Source organism: Chaetodon auriga, chromosome 23, assembly GCF_051107435.1.
Source record: "Chaetodon auriga isolate fChaAug3 chromosome 23, fChaAug3.hap1, whole genome shotgun sequence".
In the NCBI taxonomy this organism is placed as follows: domain Eukaryota; kingdom Metazoa; phylum Chordata; class Actinopteri; order Chaetodontiformes; family Chaetodontidae; genus Chaetodon; species Chaetodon auriga.
The window spans coordinates 16751313-16775792 of record NC_135096.1 but is presented as its reverse complement, the minus strand read 5'-3'; the positions used below and the strand labels follow the sequence as shown (position 1 = coordinate 16775792).

Sequence of the window (24480 nt, the reverse complement as noted above, 5' to 3'; positions counted from 1 at the left end):
CACAGTTGAGAGCTCAGAGACAGGGGTAGACAGAAGGTAACACACCTGGGGAGAGGAAACAGGAAAGCAGGCAAGAAAAAACTGGAAAAATACTTTAGTTAGGAGTCTCACTCGTTACCGCCTGGCTGAACCGACAACTCAATGAATAGTGGGTGGAAAGCCGGTCCTTAAACACTGGCAGCAGGTGAGTCTGATCGCATGATTAAGAGCGCTGAGGTCAGGTGAGGAGGAGGAGGCAGGAACACACCTGCTAGCCACGCCCTGCAGTAACACATACAAGACAAACAGAAGGGGGGACAGAAAACACAAGGACACACAGGAAAAGGAGGGTCGCTGTGGAGCGTGGTCGAAACCTACTAAGACAGGAACATTACAACATTCGGTTACTGGTCAGATGGTGAACTTACATTCAAACCATCATCTCATAAAATATCTGCAACCAGGAAAAGCCACAATTCACAACAGGCCTGCAGCAAAGTGCACCAGCTTCCTCCTACTGTTTCTCAATGCAGCCATTGTAAAGGAGGATAGCGGTCTCTCTGGGAGCATCGTGGGTCAGAGATACAGGCCTGGATCCCGTATCTCTGCCACTGGGAGGCTAGAGGAGCTTCAGCCTGAGGGTGCAGGGTGCTCTCTGCTCTCTGTTTCCCATGAGGCTAAAGACACGGAGCTCCTGAGGTCAAAGGTGGACACGAGGAAGCCAGTGAGCACACAACTGCAGCTGAAGACTTGTATAGAATAACTCTGGGGATTACAGGATGGTACAATACTGGAAAAATATCTATACATAGCGGTGCAGTGAGAATGGAATATCCTACGTTAGAACCCCCGCTGACCTCTGACCTCCCTGTGGACAAGAGCAAGCACAGAGATCAATAACGAACCGCATGGTTTCAGCAGTTTCTTTAACATCTTTATTTATGCTCTCACTCGCTCACGCTCTCGTTCTCGTGAAACAAATCACATTATAACAACAGATCTGAACTGATAGTCTTCTATACAGGTGACTTAAATTATTCAACAGAAAGTGTACAGCTATCACTACCAAATTTAAGGCAGAATTCCACACAGAAGTGGTCAAAATATGTGATATTGATATAATTTTGACCCATTATTAGTTTCTCTAATCAACTAAGAACCATCAATTAGACAATGGGAAAAGAACATCTACAACAGAAACCTGCCTTCAACACTGACTTCATGTTAGTATTATATTAGTAACATTTTACATGAATAAAATATACTATGTATTATACATTGTTAAGACTCTTTACCGTTTATTACATGTTGCCCTTCCCAGAAAAAGGGTATTATTGCATCTCTAGAAGTAACCATGGTCCTGCAGCGGGACAGTCAAGTCTGTTTCACCGTCATGCAGGTGTTCTTTTAAAAACAATTAGCTTCAGATGCTAACACATCGAGGGTCATTTGGATAGGAGATCACATGTCCATGGATGACACTTACTGACAAGTTGACAAAGAGTATGAAGGTGGAAAACATAGAGCTTTCTGTACAGTCACCCAGAAGTTCAGCATTTGCAAATTTGGGTTTTTAAAAAGCCAAGGCCAAGTAGCTAGAGGTACTGAAAGTACCCGAACTATGCCGCCATGCTAGCTTGAAAATTTTCCAATAAGCTGCCCCCGAAATATACTGTCCTCAAAGGAATAGTGTGTTTTGGGAGATTCTATCTTATTGGCTTTGCTGCGCTCAGCCAACACACGCTAAAGCCGTTTCACCACTCACAGCCTCTGCGCTAAGCTAAGCTAGCCGGCTGCTGCTGGCTCAAGCTTCAGCGCAGACATGAGAGCAATATCTCGTTCTAATCTGAGCCAGAAAACCAATAAGTGCATCTCCCACAATGTCAAACTATTCCTCTCACTTGTTTGGGGAAATGCTTTACTGGAGGAGAGACGTTGAGTTGCAATGGAGAAGACTCTGGAGTGATATGAGCTGTCACTGTCACAAAAACATTTAGATATACAGAATATAGAAAATGTATATTTAATACTTCCAAAAAATTACTAGATTCGCTATAGAGCCAACTCTTGAAGATACCAGTGAAATAGATTAGTATTGGCAAATATCTACTCTTTAGGTTTTCTACTGTGAGGTGCATCGGCGGCATTCAATACTGCGCACTAAATCCACACGCTTGCGGTTCGCTGTGGCAGGTTTTTAAAAGGACGGCTTGTAGTTGTTTGAAAAATATAAAAACATACAAAATACAAATAAAGTAGATTTAAAAACTGTTTAAAATTTTTAATTGGCCCATTGACGCAGCAGTTACTGTAAGTGTCATATAATCTGCCTTCCCTCTGTTGCTGGTATCACCAAACATTGATATACATAGAAAAAGAACACGAATGTGTCTCGGTTCCTCGTGTTAATACTGTTTCTAACAAATTTTTCTTTGTTTTACACAACTTGCACACAGACTTACATGACAAAAACACAGTGTAGCACAGTACAAAGGTGGCTGAGTGTGGCACGGTATAAGTTTTTTGTTTTTTGATCTACTCATTGACAGCACAGTGGCACCGCCAGTATGTGTCATCACAAACTTGTCTCCCTGTCCAAGCTCTTCTCATGCCTCCGGCGCTTGTGTCGCTTTTCGCCGCCACTGGAACTACTGCACCAAAAAAAAAAAAAAAAAAAAAAAAAAATCTAGTAAACCAAGTGAAATCTTAAGAAAGGGCAACTTCATATAGCTTCATGCTCTGCACAACAGATGCATTTCAAAAACTAAAGTGCACAGTGCAGACGACACAGCATGCAAACACGTCTCTTCAAGCTCATCAGCATTACGCAGTCGCACTTCAACATCCTGTGACATTGAAATATACCAGCGGGCTGATTTTACAACATGCACAATGACATGCACACCCAAGCCATGCTGTGTTCCACCAACATCCATGTATTACTGTCTCATCCAATCCAAGCCTGCAGCGCGGACTGCAGCGTTTTCGTCATGCAGCAGCCATCAGCACTAAACACAGCACGAGACTCTCCGTGCCGACAGGGACTGGGAACAACTTACCTTTGGGATATCAGCTTCTGAGAGGTTAGGAAGGGGAGCTTGGGGGTGGAATGGAATGAGAGAGGCAGGCAGGAGACACTATGTTAGTCTACTCTGTGGGAACTCTGCGAGGGCAGGGCAGCTCTTAGATAAACCCTCTTTATCCAAACATACTAGCTCCTCAGTTTCCTGGAAAAATATAAAGTAAATGTTCCATAACTTTTCAATAATAAACACCTGCCACTGCTTGCTTAGACACCATTTCCCACTTGAAATTAATGTTTTGACCCTGCAAAAACACACATTGGACTCAGTAGGTTCATGTCCTTTGATGTATTCTGTGATATCTGAGAGTAAGGTGGGTGAAGAGGCTAACCTTTTAGCGCTTGGTTCCTTCTTAGCGCTCTCAGTGGGGTTGACGCTCTTCCACACGTTCCCAAACGACCCTTTGGACATCTCGTCGGTGATGTTCACTGTGGCTGGGTCACTCCTGCACAAACACACACAGAAAGAAAATAAAATATGATTTCACTTTGCAAGGGAGGTTTTCTGCTGAGGAGCACACAGGCTGAGAGCAACAGGAGTTTTAGAGGATTCAGCCTCACACTTAATTGATCAGAAACGTGTTTCAAGATCAGATCACCACTGACTGCTGCATTCAAGTAGCTGCAGTTGCTCTGATTTCTTCTTAATTTAATCCTCATTTCCTTATAAAAATCCGTATTTATACTACTGTACAAGCAAATATTGTACATTGTACGTCACTACATTTATTTTGTATTTTATTTATTTACAAGTTACTTAGCAGACTCATCTTTTAGATACTAAACATGATCCTTTTATATAATAGGATGCACTGTTAAAGATTAAACTCCCTAATAATAAAGTCACTGAAATTAGCTTCACCATAAATGCTAAAACATGGATTATTCTACTTTTACTTTGGAAACTTAAATGCAGAATATGATTAAAGATCTAAATGACTCACTTGTAGTTTCCCTCCAGTGGCACTTGTACGATGCCTTCTTCCTCTGCAATAATGCTGTGCTCCTCCTGAAGAAACACACAACAGAGGACATGTAAAACACTGCAGGGACAGCAGCTGTGGTGGAGATATAAAGCAATCACAGTCTATTCCTGCACCTCTTGTTGTGCGTCCTCCAGCTTCTTCTTCTTCCACTCTGGCATCAGGTCATCCAGCCAGCTCAGTTCCCTCTTGGTGAAGATGAAGTCCAGCAGCTTACGGATGAACACCAGGGCCAAGACCTGAAGCAGCAGAAACAGACTGAAATCAACCAATCACGATGCATTCAGCGCACAAGCATGCACACACACGCAAATGCACTCCGGTTACCATCATGGGGAAGACGATGGCAGCCTTGGAGGTCTTGATCACCCAGAGCAGGACCAAGCAGCTGAGCTGGATGATGGTGAAGAGGTGCACCTTCCTCAGTGGGACGTGGCGAAGGTAGATGAAGTCTGGCTGATGTTTGGCGGGCATGCTGAACAGCTTTATACGGTCAAAGAACTGCGCAGGTACAAACAGACAATCCATTTAAGAGTGCATCCTGCATCTTCTCTCCATCGGTTCTTCTAATGAGACACTGAGTCTGTGCTCACCTGGATGCCTCTGAGCGAGGAGGCTCCCATGTACAGAAAGACTCCATACAGCACAGGCATGGGGATGAACTGGAGACACACAGATCAATGTTCAGGAACAGGACTAACACTACTGCTGTGTAATTCTTCTTATAAATATTTCCTTGAAAACATCCAGAGAGGAAAGAAAACTGAAAGACTGAGGACATTTCAGAGTCCTCTGACCTTTAGCACAGAGGTCATGAAGACGGAGCAGCCCATCAGGGTGAAGATCATGAGGCCGGTGAAGCGCTGCTCTCGGATGCCCAGGAACTTGGGCTGCTCCCCGGGGGCCGAGCACTCCGACTCCAGCTTCAGGCTGTTGACGTGGGAGATGGAGAGCACGGTGGCTGCCACGAACCACGGCAGGCCCATCACCGAGCACACGCCCAGCATCACTCCCACCACAAACAGGTCCAGGTGGTAGCCGCAGCCTTTCTGGAGATTGACAAGAAGACGACAAAGAGTTTGTTATGTGTACAAGCAACGCGACCGATTCTCTGCATCGATGAGAGCAGGTGATTTACAAACATAAGTGCGTTCAGGAGGCGTTCATGCGGCTCTTTGTGCTGTATAGGAGTTCTGGAGTACCTTCAGTTTGTGCTCCTTCCTGTTGATGATGACGGCTGTGATCTGCTGGTCCATGAAGATGAGGATGGTGCAGAGCAGAGCAGGGATGAAGGTGATGATGGTGGTCCACCAGGGGTTGGGGCCCACAGGGTTTATAAGCCAGCCACGATCGTCCCTGGTTGGCTGAGGAGAGCGAGATGAAAGGTAGAAATGAGAAAGAGGAATCAAGCAGGAGGAGGATCCTTATTCAACTACATACAAGACATAACGGACAGTTTGCAGTTCTCCCAAAAGGATTTCAATGATTCAGCAAAAAAATTTTTAGAGGTGTGTGGTTCTCACAGGACAGCCACGCTACAGACACATGATGATCTTACAGAATATGATCTACTGCTGTGCATGCAACTAATACTTACACACTTTTACTTAAGTAAGGTTTTGATTGCAGGACTTTTACTTCTCATGGAGTATTTTCAGTGTGGCACTTGTGCTTTTACTAAAGTTTTCTGCTCTTGTACAATCAAATGTGCTGAAACAGATCTAAAAACTAAACTAAAACCAGAAAATCCAAACAATACTGTGCGTTCATTGTCCCATTGTCTTTTTCATTTGAAGATCTAAAGTAAAAGGATGGTATAAAACAGATGCACACAGCAGCTTTTTAGAAGGGAGGCTTTCATGTGGACTCACTTTGAACTTGTTGGGGACCTGTAATTTGGGTGAGGGGATCCCCAAGGCATAATCTACCAAGACCATGGTGAGGATGGTGATGAAAACAGCAAAGTCACTGATGATGGCCCGCACCTGAAGGGAACAAAGAGACATACACTCTTCAGACAGTGTCCACCTCTGCAGGTGCAGGATCAAAAAAAACACACCGAAGGCAAACATCACACACTGATTGAATGTGAATATATGTGATCGTCTCTCCCGGGAGTTGATATCTGTTCATGCATCCTCTTTATATTTCAGTTTGTTACCCTGTTGTGGTGTTAATACAAATGTCTTTTGTATGTATTTTGACATCAGCAGCCAGACCTCAGTACAGTATTCATCACCACAAGGTGGCGCTGGTCGACCATAGATGAGCGTCAGCATCACGCCACATATTACGCTCATGAGTGTCATCTCAATGATAAATCATAGAAATTGCACGCATAGAAAAGGCCACACACACTGCAGGATTTCTGCTGTGTCATGAAACAACCAATAGATGGCAGCACAATCTAAAATGACACAGACAGAGGCAAAGTTGTGGCAGGGACACCAATTTCAGTGTAATTCCAGTCCCACAGCAAAATGAGTAAATGGAGGAATGTAAAATTAATGAGGCGGGTTTCATTTTACAGCTTCAAGAACACAAGAAAACAAGAACTCCCTTAAAATGTGAGTACTTTCAAAAGTGCTCCTACATCCAAGTGTTTGTGTGGTATTTGGGGGTGTCAGTAGCGCCATACGTGCCTTGGTGGGGAAGTAGCGGCTCGTCTTGAACTCCTTGAGGAAGGCGGACATGAAGACGGTGGAGAAGAAGAGGACCACGCACCAGAAGAGGACGTCGGGGATGTAGGGGCCGTGGGGGCCACAGGCGCTGCCCTCGAACTCCCCGTGCAACATCTCGCACTCCTACTGGCACCAGAGGACACATGATGATGATGACGATGATGATGTTAATCAGGATGGCGAGCGTGAGGAGGACGGGGATAATGGGGCCAATAATAACGATGGCAGTGGAGATGATGGTGACGATGGATATCAGTAGTGAATTAGTGAAGTCTGAATATCGACAGCGTGGTACATTCAGTATTGATTTCTTCAGTACTCTGTGCTTTAAATATCTGCATAGTGCATGATTCATCCATTTGCACACAATCCCAACACCCTACCGTGACCCTGCCCAACTAGTTGTTACTATACGCCTTACAAGCACGTGTGGGAGTGACGCAGCACGCCGCCAGTGGCATGATTGATTTGTGTGTGACAGCGAAAGAAATCCGCTCTTCACACTGCATCTCCACGCTCATTCAGCACGGATAAATCCTGTGAAATCCTGCCCACACGTTCTTAATCCCAGCCTAGACTTATGACGCTTCTTGATCGAGCAAAGTGTGGGCTAAGTGAGACCCAAGACGGTGCCAGAGACCGCGAGAAATATCCCCAACTTTCAAGGGTATTTTGTTTGTGGGTTAAGTTTGCAGGCTGGCGACTGTGATGAGATGTGCTATTTCTGTCAGCGTTAGCATTTCCTCTTCTCTCCTCCACACTTCCACTGCTCTGCCTTCACAGCCTCCACATCCAGACCTTTACCAGTCATTAGAAGTGTACTCCTGTTTCCTCCTCAAGTCCGTAAATAACCCTCATGAGTGTCAAGGGTTCCTTACCTTGACCTCCAGCATGGTCCAGTTGACCTGGGAGGCCGTGATGTTTCTCTCCTCCCAGTACCGCAGGGTCTCATTGCTGGGGTTCCTGGGCTCCACGCAGGCACACCTACGGGGGATGTTTTTATTTAGTTTTCTTAATACTATATTATAATATTAACAATTTCAATGTTTTTTTATATCTAAGATTGCATATACGGTATATACTGTAAGTGGCTTAAAAAAGGACGTTTATTTCGCTGTTTTCAGCTCCTCAAATGTGGATATTTGCTGGGTTTGTGAGTGTTCTAGGATATTAAACTATCTATCTTTGTATTTGAAGTTCAGTTTCAATTAGTCAGGGCCAGTTTTTTTCCAATTTTCTGACATTTTATATATCGCAAACAATGAATTTGATAATGAAATCATTAGCTGCAGCCCTGCAACGTTCCCTTCAACAAATGTTCAACCATCAACATGAAGAGACTTGCTCTGCTGGCATGTTATGAAACTAAATGTCAGCATCCCCTGCTGTCCACGACACCACAACAGAAGCCCACAGACGGAGCTCTTGGCTTCAAACAGCCGCTAGCCAGCTTACAGTATGTAGCGGGATAATGCATGATGCTCCTGACACACACTCAACATGGGATTATTCACCATAAAGCAAAACCCATTACAGGAAAACTGAACAGTGTGTCTACCACGCCACAGCAACATCTGTCGTCTGGTGATGCTGCGAAACACTTGAGCACGTGTGGGCAAATGTGCAAAGTTGGGTACACTGCGTACGCAACACATGCTGCACCGACAACGACGACAAAGGAAATCATTCCTTTTTGACTGATTCACTGTCCATTAGACTATTTGTCAAAAACATTTCCTTCTTGATGAAATCTGGATGAACATCCCCATAACCCCCCCCCCCCCCCCCCCCCCCCCCGAGTTAGTAAACTGAGTGCTACAGCATGAGCTCCAGTTCTCTAGTCTGTATTTGTTTGCATTAACCAAAGTGTCACCAGTAAAAGTGAGCCGAATCAGTTATTAGTTGTTCCTGTTTGCAGTGTAGCCATGGATGTTCACACAGCTGTGACTGGAATACTTTGGGACTGATGTAAACTTAAAAACATGATGATTTGTAGGCAAGTTCTGAAGTATAAAGGCATCGTTTTTAATGATTTTTAAGTGGATGTTCATTCAAAATGGATGAGTCACAGTAAATCGAAAAATATATGTATCATGTCTGTGGGATTGACTGAGTTATGACCCCAAGGAGTCCAGATTTTGATACACAGTCCAGCTCACATCTCTACCTTTATAAAATGTCAGAAAGTAGTGAAAAACGCTACTTCAAAAGAGTTGTTTTACCCAACAGTCCGAAACTAAAATTAGGATTAAACAAACAAACAAACAAACAAACAAAAAGCAGAACTTGGGGATTTCGACAGAGCACTTACCAGTACTGTGTGAGTTTCTGAAGGTTGTTGTTTTTATTGATGGGGTAGTGAACCCCCAGGTGGAGCAGCTTCTCCAGAGCCTCGTAGATGAAGATGATGCAGATCAGCGCAGCGAAAGCTTCCTCTGTGAAGCGTGTGATGTAACAGACAAGCGAGCTGGCATCGGTGGCCACCAACAGCAGACAGAAGAAAGCCGTCCACAGGCCAATACAGGCCCTCAGGGAGAGGTAGGAGAGGCCGTATTCCCTGAGAGGGACAGGACACACACGCACGCACACACAGAATAAGCAATTAGATATGACATCTCTATTCAAGCAGCAGAGACACATCCACCATCCACAGTGAAATATTCCACCGTAACCAAAACACAATATGTTGTGCTAAACAACAAAACAAGGAAAAGAAGATAACCTACTTGCAGAATTTGAAGAGGATTTTCTCAAAGACAAGAACAGGCCCCGTGCTGCCCAGGATGGTGAGGGGCTGACCGGCAAAAAGAGAGTAGGCGATCCCAGTCATGGAGGCCCCAAACAGGGACTCAATCGCACTCTGAAAACACAGGAAATCACGCTCTCGTTCAACTGCATCACACAGTCAAACACATGCAAAGCTCAGGCTGACGAAGCTAGCATGCTCATGTTCAGCAGGTACAGAGAGCCAGAGTGAAACTGGAAGTTCCAGGTTTATTTTACTGCAAATATCTAAAAATCCAGCCTTGGAACACGACCCTTCAACCAGCCTAAAGACAGACGCTGTCCTAGAGCCACGCTGCTAGCAGGGAGAAAAACACCGCACAAGCTTAATGAAGTATAGAAGTTCTTAATGAAAGTGATGGAAAGTGGAGCAACATTAGAAATTCAAGGGAGAGTGTGTGTTTCCTTGACTCAGCAACTAGTTTCAAGGTGTCTTTGAGCAATAGATGTGTTAACTGCTTGACTTTGATGTAGCATGCTGTTGGAAAAGAGCCTCTGAGTCATGTTGTCCCCAGACACTAGGCCTATGTACTGGATGGAGATTGGAGAAAACACCTGACCTTTTGCTGTTTGCTAAACAGAAGATCCATTCTCGTGAATGACTGTACGGCGGCTTAAATGCAGCTACGTGTGATAGATGAATGAACCTGCAGCTCTCTTCGGCTTCTCTGAGCTTTTAAGTGAGTGTCGGCTCATTGTTTAGCTGTCCAGCTGTTTTGCTTCACTCTCACTGCACTCACAGCGTCATTTTCAATCAAACGGCTCTAAAGATCTGCAGTACACTACCTGTTCAGCACCACACGACAGACGAGAGCGACTAGAGACCAAAAACGCTGCTCTAATGTGTTCTAATAAGTTCTAATATGTCCACGTTCTGTTCACAACTTGTTTCCTGGACACCCAAGTGGCCAAAAAAGCAGCTGTCTCAGGTTTAGGACAAAACTGAGACATGTCTCTTTGGAGCAATGAAGATGTTGCCTCTTACCACACGTCCCTCTGTGGCCTCGCCCAGGAGTCCTCCAAAGGTGATGACAGGTGACATGCAGGCGCAGTAGAGGAAAAGGAAGGAGGCCAGACACTGGAGACTGATGGCATCTGTGTAGTCGGAAAGGTAGTGAGGAGCCTTTCGCTTGATGTCAAGAACCAGCCCGCCAAATATCCTGTGGGGAAAAGGGGACTTCATGAAAGAATCTCAGGTAAACGTTAAGATAAGGTGTTCCATGTTATGCTGACATTGAGCCACACTGAAGGGACAAGTTGTGTGTGTTTATATCCACGTAAGAGGCGTGTGTGTGCACATTTGTCCACTCGAGCATCAGTCTTTGAGCGGCGCTCAGCCACAGCGAGCAGGCTCTCCTGCTGCGGCAAGCCGGGACGGCGGTGAACTAGCGGGAGGTGGTTGCTATGGCAACAGTGGGCGGGACGTTATGCTTATTTCAGCCTGAGCAGTAGGCAGCGATGTCACGTCCCAGGAGGTGGTGGTGGTGGTGGTGGTGGTGGAGGAGCGGGAGGGAGGGAGTCGATAGCTGAGCCCGGGCTTCCGGCCAATCTTAGCCGCAGCGTACCGCAGCTCAGCAGCAGCACATCACTCGCTCTGCTGCTACTAAACCACCCAGATCTCCACCAAACACCGCTGAATCATCCCATTGTTGTTCACGCCGGGCTCCAAGAATCCCCTGCTTGTCATCAGGTGATGAAAACGTGATTGTGCCACGCTGTGGTATTTTCACGTGTGCCTTATGAACAGCCGCTCCGACCAGGAACAACTACACGTGTCGTTTGATTTTTGACCCTTAAATGGTGTTTTCTCACACGTTAATGAATTACCCTGGGACTTCAGAGAGCTATCACTTTCGCAACATGGTTTGAGCTACAGGTTAAAGCAACATTTCTTTAATAATGAACACAAAACATTTCCACCTGCCACTTTTTGATGCCAAAAATGCTGCTGTCAGAATGTCTTGATATATTTTCTACTGTGTTACACAAAGATGAACACCGAACACAAATGAGTCAGCACAGTAATCACAAATCACAGTTTTGTGGCACCAGAAACTGTTAGAAACAAACAGTTTGAGGCACAGGATGGACGTGAGGGCTCATTAGAGAAATGAGGGAATCACTGAGAAATGAAACCCTGAGACGTTCAGACGGGAAATGTCTCTTTAGTGGAACTGCTGACAACTCACAAGTCAAGTTTTCCTCCAAATGTCGAGCAAATTAAAAAAGAATAATAATAATAATAATAATAATAATGCACATTTCTATCAACTAGCTGGTGCTAATTTTACAATCAGGTGTTGTCAGATTGTTTAGTGCCAGCCAAACCAATGGTGGAAAAGTATCCGGTAACTTTAGCTGTCAGATGCATTTAGTCAAGTAGGAGTATAAAGAAGTATACAATGGAAGTACTCAAGTAAAGTACAAGCACCTCATATGGTAGGAGTATTTCAACCATGTGCAGTACTTGAGTAAATGCACTGAGTGGATGTAATACGCAGTGTGAGGAGCAGTCTGCATCACTGCGACTGAGGCGTGAGTGTTTTTAAATAATTAATCAAATGAAATATTGAAGCATGTGTGACTTGGTGAGTGGGATGGAGAGCTGGGAAGTCACAATGAATTCCAACTCAAACAAAAAGTCTTTGTGGAGTTGAAGTGTGAGGAATGATAATGGGCCAATAGGGTAGCCCGCCTCTTAAGAGCGCTAAATTTACAGTTCGGGGAAAGCGAGGCAGCTAACAGGCGACAGGAAGATGGGACAAAGGCGAGCTCGGAGATCTCAAGTCTGTACATCACAAATCATGGCGTTCCTTTCTCACACTCACCTCCCAGTGCGCTGGAGCTCAGGGCCACCGTGCCCTCCGTGTTCCTCCGACTCTCCAAGATCTGTCACTCCGTTGGGAACAGGGGGAATCTTCCGCTTTTCCTGTGTGGTTAAGATCACTGCCAGTCAACTGTCTGTCACTGGCCGTCATCACGAGAACGACAGGCGTCAGTTCCACTTAAATCTCCTCTGAGTCACCAGATGTTAACACACTTTTAACCAAGCTTCAGTCCCAAATGAACGATCTCTTATGCATGAATCGAGCATATTTTGATCTCGGGTTCATCAGCATAATAATCTAATTGCACAGTGGCGTGCCATTAATTCACCTCAGGAGACTAATGACAAAGAGAAAAAGAAAAACAAGACTTTTAATCATCTGGAGCAGCCTTCTGTGAGATGACTAAATTTCTCTCCCGAACAAGATGGCGGATTGCTTTTCAAAGTAGACCAAAATAACCGATGGAGGAAAAATAACTAATGTTTTGGAGAGGATTGAGAGCAGAACCCTGGGGAGAGGCATCAAAGCACAGAGTACAACGCAGTTGAGATTAGAGGAGAGCGCAGATGTTTCAAAATTTCTCAGCAGGCAGCGCAAAGCAGAGGGAGCTCACAAGAATGGTAATGCATACAGGGACTCTCAAACTCTAATCAGTCTCTCAAATAGTTCAGTGCTTTTTGAAGAAGAAGCAGAACAATCATCCTTTTTACCTTACCTTACAACAACAAATAGACAAACGTGTGCAAAAAAGGGAGTTTACCTGAGAGGGCACGTTTTTGGGAGGCTCTATTCTGATGGAGGGGTCCCACTCTCCGGGAGGTAACACCGTCACCTGGTCCAGGAACTCATCGATGCCTGCCACCAGGTCGTTCCTGTCTTTGGCCTTGTACGCAACATCGTGGAAAATCTGCGGAGCAGATGAGAGGAGGCATAAATATGAGTTCAATGATTATTTTCTTCTTTGTTTCGGAGTCACTGAGTGTATTTCAGTGGATTTACAGAGAGGCATTTATACACCAGGGCTGCAAAAGCTTTATTCAGCCGAGGATTATTCCCATCTCCATACATGAACACAGCAACACTGTGAAACATTCAGATGCAAATGATATTTCAAGCATCCCAGCATCAGAGTAAAAGCTTATTTTTACGAAAAATTGCACAAGGTAGCTGAAAAGCTAATCACAGGGATGGCCACAAGTCATTCCCATATATGATGAAGTAGGTTGACATCCATTTGCTTCTATTCGCGTACGTCCCAGAGGACGCCTGCCAATGAAAAAAAAAAAAAAGAAGCAACATCTGGCTCTGATGATGGGCGGTGACATTAGCTCATAGCTGCACTGTGGGAAATCCTGTCACAGTTTTCATGTCATACTCTGCTGATCCCCGAAGGCTTCTCCTGAGGTCAAAGGTCGGGCTCAGTTATATAAAAGCAACTGCGGCGCTGATAAGTGGACTTTTGATTTATGGGATGGCTTCTCTACTCGCTAAGCTGCCATAATGCCGTATATAACCACAAAAAACAAGTATTAAATATAAGATGGCTTAGGTTTTTAAAATTCAATTACTTTTTTATTATGATATTTAAGTTTATGGAGCTCTTTAAATAACTAAAAGCAGGAAATGGCACATTAATAAATCAGAGGTAATGATACGATATGAAGAGGTGAAATTATTGAGTAACAATAACTTGGACATGGTTATAGTCATAATTTCACAATGGACAGCCTATCTCTCATCTGAATTTAGTGTTTTCTCATTTAATTCTAGTGCCAGCAGCTGCAACTGAAGGTGTGACTTTCCTGCTATTTATTATTCATAATATCTTGGCGGAGCTCCAGAAATCGAGCATTTTTCAACGTCTATGGGTCACCGAGCCGAGTCGAGTCTTCAGACACTCAGTTCTTATGCACTTTTAAGTAATATTTTGAAGGCAGGACTTGTAATAGAGCTTGTTCACATTGTTGTGTTACTACTTTTACTCAAGTAAAGCAGTGACTTTGGCCTCACCTCATCAGTCATCAGGGTAGCAATAGACCGGCCAATTTCATGATACTGTGGACCTTTTCCCAGGGGGCCGAGCAGGATGAAAAGAAACCTGCGCAACACAAAGAACGACAGGTTTGAGGTTAAAGTCAAATCCTTTTCTGATGAAACGTTCAGGGAAGCATCAGCTCAACCATCCAGATTTGAAAGAGAGAGAGAGATCAGGGGCAGGCGGGGGGGGGGTTCCAGCAGCTGGTGTATAACCTGGTGGTGATGGGAACCTCAGCCAGGCCGTTGAGCAGCACGGCAGGAGCCAGGCGGATGAAGGCCACCACGGGGCGGTCTAGGAACTCAAGCTCCCCCACCAGGACGTTGGATGCCTCCGCACCAGGTGGGATCTTCTTCATGAAGTGGAGGTCGATCTGGGAGCCAGAAAGAAACCATAACAACACCACTTTTTTGGGGAAAAGTATTAGAATAAAAAATATATGGCTTGAGTGGTCATCCAAATAAAAATCCAAAATAATGTTTGACTCTGATGGTGCACCAAACTAAAGAAAACAAGCTTTACTCCTGTTGAATTCCAGTCAGTTTCCCAGCGCGAGAGTCTTACGGTGACCATTTCACACGTAACCCAATCTTGGTTAAACATACGGTACTAGTTATGAGTCCAGATATCAGTGCCCGAACATAAACAGCGGGATCAGCGGTGGGTCTGGCTGCTCACCTTGCTGAAGTCGACGGCGCTGTTTTCTCGGCTGACGTCCTGTTTGCCCTCATTGTTAGCCGGCTGGGACTGAGGCGAGACTGTTTGGCCTGTCAGGCAGAGCAGGAAACCAACATCACGTCAGCTTTCACTATCACAACACGCCTTTCCCACACAAAGACAAAGATCTCCAGTGAGTGACTACAGGGTACAGTTACATTCTCTGAAAAGTAAGATACAACAGTGGACCTTGTTGTTGTAGGTGCCGTACCTTTTTAGACCAAAAGGTTCAGCCCTAGTGACAAAAGATCCCGCTATTGTACCGTGTTTCAGAGTGCACCTGGTGAGTGCTAAGATCGTCTGATGAAAGCTCAGTGGTGGAGTGATTTAAGCCTGGTGCAAACTTTCCAAATCAAGTGTTATAAACTAAACGAGGAACAATCTTTAACTTCAATTCAAAATTTAATCAACAAGAGGACTGCATCGGCTCTGAGGACGCAAATCTCGTGGGAGCGGCTGGTTAAAAAACAAAGTGCGAGACAGAAATCAGAAATGACTCACTTCGTGTGTGAGTCATTGATCGCATTGTCTTTATTAGCCACTGTTTCTGCTTTATTGAGAATAAACACCATGTGGACGGGTCAGACATTCAGCACATCCTCTTGCATGAGTCTATACAAGGTACGGTGGCTCATAATGACCAAAAAAGGACAATTATTTAACCAAATGATGTGATAGAAGAGGTGTTATGTTTAAACACAGAGGAGGACAACGTCAATTTGTTTATTACTGACAGGTATGTATTAGAGGACTGCAACGGGACCAGGACCAGCGGGTTCTGTGTTACCCAGCACGGTCTGGAATGCACACATTGCTGGAGCCCATGGCAATGTTCCAAGCAGTGGGAGCTTTCTAAGCTTTTGAGCTTTTTTAAGTCATGAGCAGAACTCTAGCATCAACTAATAGCTGCTTATTTCAGAAAACTTTTATTACAAGTCAGAGATTGCTTCTATTGAATTTCCATTTCAAGCAGTTTGTGACGTGAATGCACCAGCTGGAGCTGTTTGAGCAAACCACAGCACTTGAAGGGAACGTTAAAAATGTGGCTTGCTCAAAATGTCAACCTCTTTCAGTGAAGGCGTGATGATGCTACTGTTAAAGGAATTGTTTGACACTTCAGGAAATACTCATACGGTTTCTTGCTGACAGTTAAAGGTGAAGATTGACACCAATCTCATCACTGTCTTGAGCTACAGTGAAGTTACAGCAAAGTCAGCAGCGAGTTAGCTTAGCTTGGCTATCTGGAAACAGCTAGCTCTGCCCAGTGGGGCTGGGCTAGCTGTTTCCAGTCTTTATGCGAAGCTAAGATAGTTGCCTTCTCGCCTTGCACCTTCCTGCAAGAAACTGAATGAGCATATTTCCCAAAATGTTGAACTATTTCTTTAAATTACAATCCCAAAGGCAACAAATGGAGATTAAAGTGTGTTTTTAAGTTGCACCATGAATTTTAAGTGAAGAGCTACCACAATTAGTAATTAGTGACCATTGTGAGTGCAGAACATGAGTCATAAATCCGCTATGCTTTCTAGTCATCAAACTCACTGTTGACGAGAAGTGGAGAGCATTATCACGACAGCTGGCATGCTGCGCCTGCCCTCTCTGGCCACACACACAAATAACTCAGCAGAATAACTTAAAGATGGTGAAAGACTTTAAAGCATCTACTTCTCTTTTTCACTGCCTCACTTTAAAGGCTCAAAAATAGAATGGCAAGAGGAGCGTTCGGGCTGCGAGCTTTGCATAAAGATGAGTTTAAAAATGCAGAGGTTTTCTTTTCTCTGCATTCTTGACTGCACATAACCCATTTTTACCCTCTCATGATGATACTCTCCCCTTTTATGAGTTCCTTTTTACGCTATTACTACGACTATCTCAAGGCTTTTAGTGTTAAGTATGAGCTTAGCTGGTTGCCTGTGCAGATTTCCTGCTCTGTGTCTTCATGTGTGATGGGATAGTAGCCTTGTGCAACAGCCTGAAGGACACTAAGACGTTTGGTCTTAGTTATGCCAAAGGCTGTGTCTGGTGTCATGTTGCCGCGGCTCCCGGAGGAGCCCAGAGGTGATGGAGGGGTGGACGGACATGACACGCAACACACACACCGTGGCCACAAGAAAAAAGCCTGTCTGGGTGGAGCATTCTTGGGGAGTGTTTTTTCAGGCGAGCACTTGGGAGATTTTATGATTTGATAATGGAGGTCATTTACTGGTTAAGTGTAGGACACACACGCGCACACACATGCAAAATAGAGCAGACGAGAACAAACACACACACACACACAGACATGGAGAAACAAGAGGAGAAAATGAGATGTCAAACAGCAGTAAAACGACAAGTCACAGATGGACACACTGTGGAAAAAACATGCAGAGGATTACAAGATTATACAGAAAACATTCTGAATATATTCACATATGACAACAACATACAGTACATGTCACCATGGAAGAGGCAGAGAATAACACAGGGCGTAGAAAACACTATTGGTAACTGACAGGTGTGTGTGTGTGTAGATGTGTTTGTGTGTTCAAACCATTTTCTTACCATTCTTGTCCATGGAATGAGGCTCAGACTGCTTCTTGCCAATGTCAGCGAAGGAGCGTACAATAGGTATGCGGTTGGCCAGTTTCTTGTGGTTTTGGTGGTGGTGCTGTTTGAGCAGGGCCTCGCGGATCCTCTTCCTGGCATCCTGACCTAGAGGGCCCGACACCTCGTGCTGATCCAGAACCATTTCTGATTAAAAACACACATCAAATGTAGGTTTTCCATGTGACTCTGTGAATAGTTCATTTTAAATTCACAAAGGCTACTCCTGATGGTGTGTGTCCCTGCGTGGCAGCCAGCGATGCTAAGCTGATTATTCCCACAAAAAACGACCCACTGCTGCTGATTTAATCGCACAAAACCAGGTTAAGTTCAACAGATCTCTTCAGCAGCACAGTTTTCCCCACAATCAGATAAACACTCTGCCCTCAAAAACTAAACACAGTTCCCTCATTCTTCATGGTCACATCAGCCTGTGCACAAAGAAGCAAAGCATTTTAAACCAAATTACTGCACGGACTTCTGCTAGCATGTCATGCTGCTAGCCTTGCTGATCTTGCCTCTGCGCTGCTGCAAGTCTTCAAAATGTAAAAATTCATGTTTCAACAGGAACAGGCAAGCCAAGGCAAGATTATTTGTACAGCACCATTCAGCAAGACAAGGAAAATAAAAAAGACAAGGCCCCTTTCTGGCCCCAAAGTGTTCACCTGCGATCTCCTCCAGCGAATTGGCCCTCATGTCCAGCATCACGGTACCGTTCATGATGCAGCTGCGAAGCTCGAAAAGACTGTGTAGAGACAGAGTGGCTACATAGGGTTTACTCCACCGCTCGCCACCATCCTCCACATCCTCCTCAAACTTCAGCCACCTGCACACATTAAAAACACAACTCAGTAAATACTTAAAGACATCATACATTTCCCATTGTGGAGTTCTTGTGCGTTTACGTCTGACATGCTGCTCAATTAAGGCCAAAAATGTGTTTGTTGTATGATAAAGTTACACAGTGTACAGTGTGAAATGAAGCGTTAAATCCTCAGAGATATGGCACCATAATAACAGCCCCTGTGATAAAAGCTTGCGGTCAGACACAAACAGGATCAAACGCTCAGGTGCAACAGAGGAAACTGTCACAGCTGGCCAGACCCAGCCCATGTGGCCGACTGCAGCGGCGTACCTGGCTGTCTCTTTCCATTCGGCGTCCTCGCCCTCCCTGAGGCAGATTTCGTCCAGCTCGGTGAACAAGGCGTGAGGGATGTGTTCCTCGTCGCCATCCTCTGTCCCCAGCAGAAACTGCACCCTCTGAGCTGGTGTGTCTGCTGCAGCAGACGGCACAGGCGGTGGACAAGTGGAAGCAGAGAATGGAGGCGGAGAGGGATGAAGCATGGAACAGGAAAGATTTGTGATGTGCACTGGTGAAACTGGTTTGGACTGAACTCAAATCTTCCATAAAAATGTACATATGTTTCAAAGTCAGTTAGAACTTGAATGTGCGTCAGTCTATTTTGGGGCCTACTGTGTGAGGGGGATTCTCTTCCATCATCAGCTGTAGAGTCCCTCTCCTTGGACCTCTTCCTGTGTCTATGGCCATGGTGACGGTGACGTCTGTGCGACCTCCTGCCCAGGGGGACGTGAACCCCAATGTAGAGAGTGCGGTGACCTGGAGACAACATGACAACATAACAGACAGCATCAGATTCTTCTGTCCGACAACAATTTCTTATTTACGGTGATGTTGGGCAAGTTCCAGAGGACACATGTAGGGGGGAGGGAGAGGGGACAGACAAGACAAACACTTACAAGTATCGTACCGTAGTACCAAAGATGGCAGAGGGGTTGTTCAGATGAATATGTTCGTCTAGTCTGCCTGACTCACTGATCCTTTACCTGAGTTAGAATCTATGGCCGTGGCTCTGAGACATCAGCAGCCTGTGTTGTGTATTGATAAATCCAAGGTGCTGTCCGTGGTGCTGAAGCACCAGATAGATTTATAATAGACCATCTTCACACAGAAGCCATTTTCCTCTGACGTAACACTCAGCTCAAATGCTGTTATCTAAAGGATAGGTGTGTGTGTTCCCGGTGTTAAGTCATATAAATGTGGGGAATCTGACAAATTGTTATCATCTGTGGATCTATGGGTAGTGGGAAGTGTCACCAAGTAGAAACATTTAGTCTTGGAAGAGCTGGAGGATCATAGGGACACACTGCTGCCTGCAGTATTGCTGCAATACTCCTATAATGTTTCTATGATCATTCAGTAGCATCTGTGCTGCTGAAAATACACCACAGAACAGGCCACCTATGTACAAAGTATGACATGACTACGGTACTTCTGCAGGTCTGAACAGTTGGGATCGTTAGCTTAAAGTCATGGAGAAACAGCTGAAATACTGAGTGTGAAGTCACGGATAGACAGTTGAAATAGTCAGCTCAAAGTAAAAAGTAGAAGAAATAGTTAAAGTGATGTATGACTGGCTGAAACACACGGCGTCTGACACTCCTGGTGGTAGCAGCACGATTGCAAACTTCACCAAACTGACCTGAGTGTATATGTGATTACGTGAGAGCTGCTATCAAAGGTATCATAATTCATGCAAGGTATTATGGGGCGAGGAATGAGGTGGACAGACTCCCAGAGCTTTTAGCTAGCAATTCTGGCAACGAGAGCACTGAAAGTGGGCATGACAGAGTGAATGAGTCAGTTCCCTGAAACACGTTGGACAAAATGTGCAGTGAAACAACTACCATTAAAACAGTCAGGCACAGGTAGCAGCAAGCCGCATGGTCAGAGCAGAAGCAGAAAAGCAGCACTTAACGAATCAGCTACCATCTCCACGCTCTCCTGTGTCTGTGCTTGAATAAAGAGCCATTGTTCTCTTTGAGGATGCTGAAATCGATTTAGAAATTGGATGGCTTTTACGTTTAGGAGGACTTTCATTTTAAATGAATACAGAACAGATAATGAGGCTGGGATTGTGAAAGTGTGGGCCTGTGCGCGTACGTGCACACATGAGCGTGCACCCACGGGGTCAGCGTGAAGATAATCCGAGCTGACTTTCTCCTCCTTTATTGTGGGCGAGCTGCCGGGCCGCTGCTTCCTTCCCGCCGGCCCTCGGCTCAGTAGCCGGACACAGACAAGACCGCTGGACACCCCGTTCTCTTTATCTGTCTCCTGCACCGTATGAGGCGCCACAGTGCCCAGCATAATATGACACCAAGGGCAATTTGATGTTTGAGAGCTACAAAGTGGGGCCCATCAGAGGATAATAAATTGGCTCCCTGTTTCATCACCACCTCCTTATTTTTTTTTGCCATGAAGAGAAGATGAAGAGCACAATGACAGATTGCAAAGGGATCACCACGGCTAAAGAACAGGCAGTCAAATCACACTGCACCAAGATACAAAAATATTCCCTCATGGCATTTATTAAGCTGTAATCTAATCAACGCCTAATTTCCGCTGGTGACGGGGGGTCATGATTCAAGAATTTAAGCTTTACAAGCCGTAGCAAGTGTTTGGGCTAAACGGAGCTTGCGAGGAAGACTGCACACAAAATTCTGGCCAAAAAAAGCCGACTGCATTTTCAGGTTAAATCATATAAAACAGAGCTTTGAACATTTATTATTGATATTGGAAACGGTAGCTTGAATGGCAAAATCAGGTCTCGATCACGTAAATGAGAGGTGACTATCTGACCAATTTAATTATACATAATTATGTACTAGATCATATAAATTTAATCTACATGATGCTGCCTTCAAAGTTGAATCCCAGCTCGTGCAGGTTCAGAAATAAATGAGCTTATTTTGTTTATTATTGTCAGAGTAAGAGTGAGAAAATCAGTATATTTTAATTTCGTCTGAGGGAAAAATATCCCACATGAATGCCTAAAATTGTTTTCACTTGCTTGGAGATATGACTAATCACATCACAGCGCACTAATCTGATTTAAGCAAAGCGCAGACGTAACATGAATCACCTGCGAGCACGCTGGCATCGCAGCATTTAAAAAGAGACGCTCACTCAATACCTTCCACCAACAGGAATATGGGATGGAGGTTAAGTGAGGTCTCAGAGAACGTAATGAGAAAACCAACTATATGTCAAACTGTATTTGCCGTTTGGGAGTGTACTTGACTGTCAGGGTGTGCATCGCTGTCGACGCATTCATCCACAGCAAATTGCTGTTAGCATCGTCTAAATTATGCATGTCAGAAGCAGACGAAAGAGGAGAGACTGGCTGTGCACATGAGGCGAATTTCACAATAAAAGGCTCATTCCAGCAGACAGGAACAATAAGGTGCGCGAGGAAAAGCATAAGGACGGAGCGGTAGAGCTTTAAAGTTCATGAGTCACGACTCGAGTGGAGGACTTCATAAAAATAGCTCGCCCCCCCCCAGGCCTGAACTACTGCTGATGTCACAGAATGCCTTTTTTCTCTTCTCTCCCGTCGCCACGTCTCAGAGGCTTTCAGTCAGTCAAGGCTCGGATTGATGCAGCCGTGTGCGACGTGCTGACTTTTGCTGTTCCATACCCTTCAGTCTTTTTTGTGTGTATTCATGTATGCACTGCTCTACAAAGCAATTCTGGCTAGTAGTACTAGTACTAGTATAATATATATAGTCTTATTCAAAAAAACTATTTCCAGCAGCGGATTAATCGGGGATTTGGTCAAAATAAACTACAGTGTGTGTCTGTTCATGCTGACTGCTGGCTGAGGAGTTTTTAATAGTTTTCGGACAACAGTGGAGCTCTATGGTGCAGAGGAATGAGATAACATTGTTAGTTTTATTACTGGACATGTTAGATTACATAATAAGGCTTTGACCCCACATACAATCAGATAACGCTTGCGTGCATAATATGAGATCCATCTTTCTCATCCTCCACTGTTTCTTTTTCAGCTAACTAACCCGTGGAATCACAGTGCAAACAGATCACGTCATGCTAACCTTTCCCTTTTATCCAGGAGTGTATGAACTGCTGACTGGAGGAGCAGGGCCGTGATGGGGCTGAGAGGAGTCGTATGATTTGGAGTGAGATAACTTCAGAGGACCTCCTTCTCCTGCGTGGTGCTGACGCAGTGTCAGCGTTAACACAGCATCCTCGGATGACAGCCATCATCCTCGGATGAGGGTCCTTCACATGAAAGCGCCGTCTCACCGGCGGAGTCACAATCAAAGAGTGACATCTTTGCCGGCTGCCTGCGCAGCGGATGCTGACGGAGGAACCAGCTCTGCTTCTCTCATGACTCACTATTTTAATGAACCAACTTTTCATATTATGTCAGTATTATATGAGAAGGAATTCTAACATTCGTTTTGCATTGCAGCTCCTTGATTCTGAACCCAATGTACAAGTTCTACACATCATCAATACTACATCTGCCGTGTTCAGCACACTCCTGGACTTATTTTCTAATGAATCACTGTAATCTGTTGTGCCCACTTTCCCTCAGCTCGCCTTGCCTACGTCTGCTCCTGTTTGTTTCCCACACTGCCTTTAATAACACCCAGACAATGTGCCTGAACTTCAGCTCAGCTCAGTCGTACGCGTAGGTGGAGAGATAGTAGCAGCAATAGTAAGCGTAAATGATCGAGCTAAAATAAAAGAGCCGCTTATAGTGCTGTAGCATAACACAAACAGCATGTCGTGTGGCTGCACTGTGTAACCTGACACTTTCATCCATACAGCGATCTAAAAACCAGACTTAAAACATTGATTTGACCACAGCCACTTCAATTTCTCTCATTTTATTTGTTAGACATTGTTTTTCTCATAATCTGAGATGTTGGTGAGCACTAAAACGTTGTATAAAGCCTGTTGTGTCGCCTGCTGGAGCTGCTGCCTCAAGTGATGTCACTCGAGTCAGCGTCAGTCACGTCTAAGGACTACAATCTGGACCTCTTGCCCGACCCCTGTAGCCCGCTCCTCATCTCTACTTGGGGATAGCGGCTCCAGGCTACATTAGCTGCTGCTAGCACAACACTCTGACTGAACTGTCAAGAGGTTGAGGTGCATTGTGGGTATGCACGCACCTGAAGATTATCTCTGGCTCTGCTGCCTCGATTTTGATCATCCATCATGAGTGTGGTTGCTTATTCTTTTTGTCATGGACTATTTATGTTTCTTGTTAATATTTTTCTTTATTAATTTATTTATTTCTGCATGTTTGAATCCTTATACTTTATACTTTAAAAAAGTGTGTGTGCTGCTTTTAAAAACTCGGTGAACCCTGTTTTGGGAACAGCCTCTGTGTCAATTCAGGACGTTGTTGCTGCAGACTTTGACATCTCCGTCTCTTTTATGACGGATGAAACGCTGATGCAAACGTATGTGCAGAGAATAAAGCCCTCGCTCTTTGATGCCATCAAAACCTAATATCCGTTTGAAATGAGCTAGACAGGTGGACGGACAGGTTTCCTGCTATCAGGGAGCACTGCTGTCAGTAATTCAGTCATGATTGACGCATTTTCTGCTATTGATTGGCTGCAAATATGTTGTGACATCCCATCAGTTAAGCTTGATTACAGAGAGAGAAAATTAACCTCCAAACAGCAAAGCGAGTGGAAGCTTCAATAGCTTCTTTTGCACATGGTGTTGTTGTATTTTTACCTTCTAGTTCCTCCTTCTCAAAGTTGGTGTTGAGCATGGAGCGCGTGCCGCCGCGGTCCACCACTGCCTCCTCATCAGTTCTCTAAAACACACAGACAGCAGGTGTGAACATTTAACATTTTTCATGTTATACTCACACAGATTCACACACATACACAAGAAGATATCAGTGTTGATAATTGTTTCCCAGCACTGGTCTCTAACCCGACAGTCTTTGAGGCACACAAGGAG

At 44.8% G+C, this 24480-nt stretch overlaps 1 protein-coding gene across 6 annotated transcripts in view; it reads right to left on the bottom strand.

The window, feature by feature from the left end:
• Nucleotides 1-900: 900 nt before the first annotated feature.
• The window catches only part of LOC143315923 (sodium-driven chloride bicarbonate exchanger-like), a 37961-nt gene continuing 14381 nt past the window's right edge, over nt 901-24480 (bottom strand). For 2 of the 6 annotated variants that reach the window (XM_076723492.1, XM_076723494.1), the window contains 25 exons: nt 24250-24331; nt 19147-19290; nt 18808-18949; nt 18338-18498; nt 17631-17819; nt 15051-15139; nt 14588-14745; nt 14348-14435; nt 13098-13244; nt 12338-12438; nt 10495-10669; nt 9452-9585; nt 9037-9282; nt 7604-7709; nt 6687-6848; nt 5916-6029; nt 5247-5408; nt 4842-5093; nt 4638-4706; nt 4372-4545; nt 4161-4283; nt 4006-4070; nt 3394-3507; nt 3039-3076; nt 901-2630 (listed from right to left, as the gene is read on the bottom strand). In XM_076723492.1, the coding sequence (XP_076579607.1) occupies nt 3064-3076; nt 3394-3507; nt 4006-4070; nt 4161-4283; nt 4372-4545; nt 4638-4706; nt 4842-5093; nt 5247-5408; nt 5916-6029; nt 6687-6848; nt 7604-7709; nt 9037-9282; nt 9452-9585; nt 10495-10669; nt 12338-12438; nt 13098-13244; nt 14348-14435; nt 14588-14745; nt 15051-15139; nt 17631-17819; nt 18338-18498; nt 18808-18949; nt 19147-19290; nt 24250-24331 (3210 nt within the window). In that variant the 3' untranslated portion in view covers nt 901-2630; nt 3039-3063. The remainder of the gene's footprint in view (nt 2631-3038; nt 3077-3393; nt 3508-4005; nt 4071-4160; nt 4284-4371; nt 4546-4637; nt 4707-4841; nt 5094-5246; nt 5409-5915; nt 6030-6686; nt 6849-7603; nt 7710-9036; nt 9283-9451; nt 9586-10494; nt 10670-12337; nt 12439-13097; nt 13245-14347; nt 14436-14587; nt 14746-15050; nt 15140-17630; nt 17820-18337; nt 18499-18807; nt 18950-19146; nt 19291-24249; nt 24332-24480) is intronic. The other 4 variants (XM_076723489.1, XM_076723491.1, XM_076723493.1 and 1 more) reach the window with 3 other exon arrangements.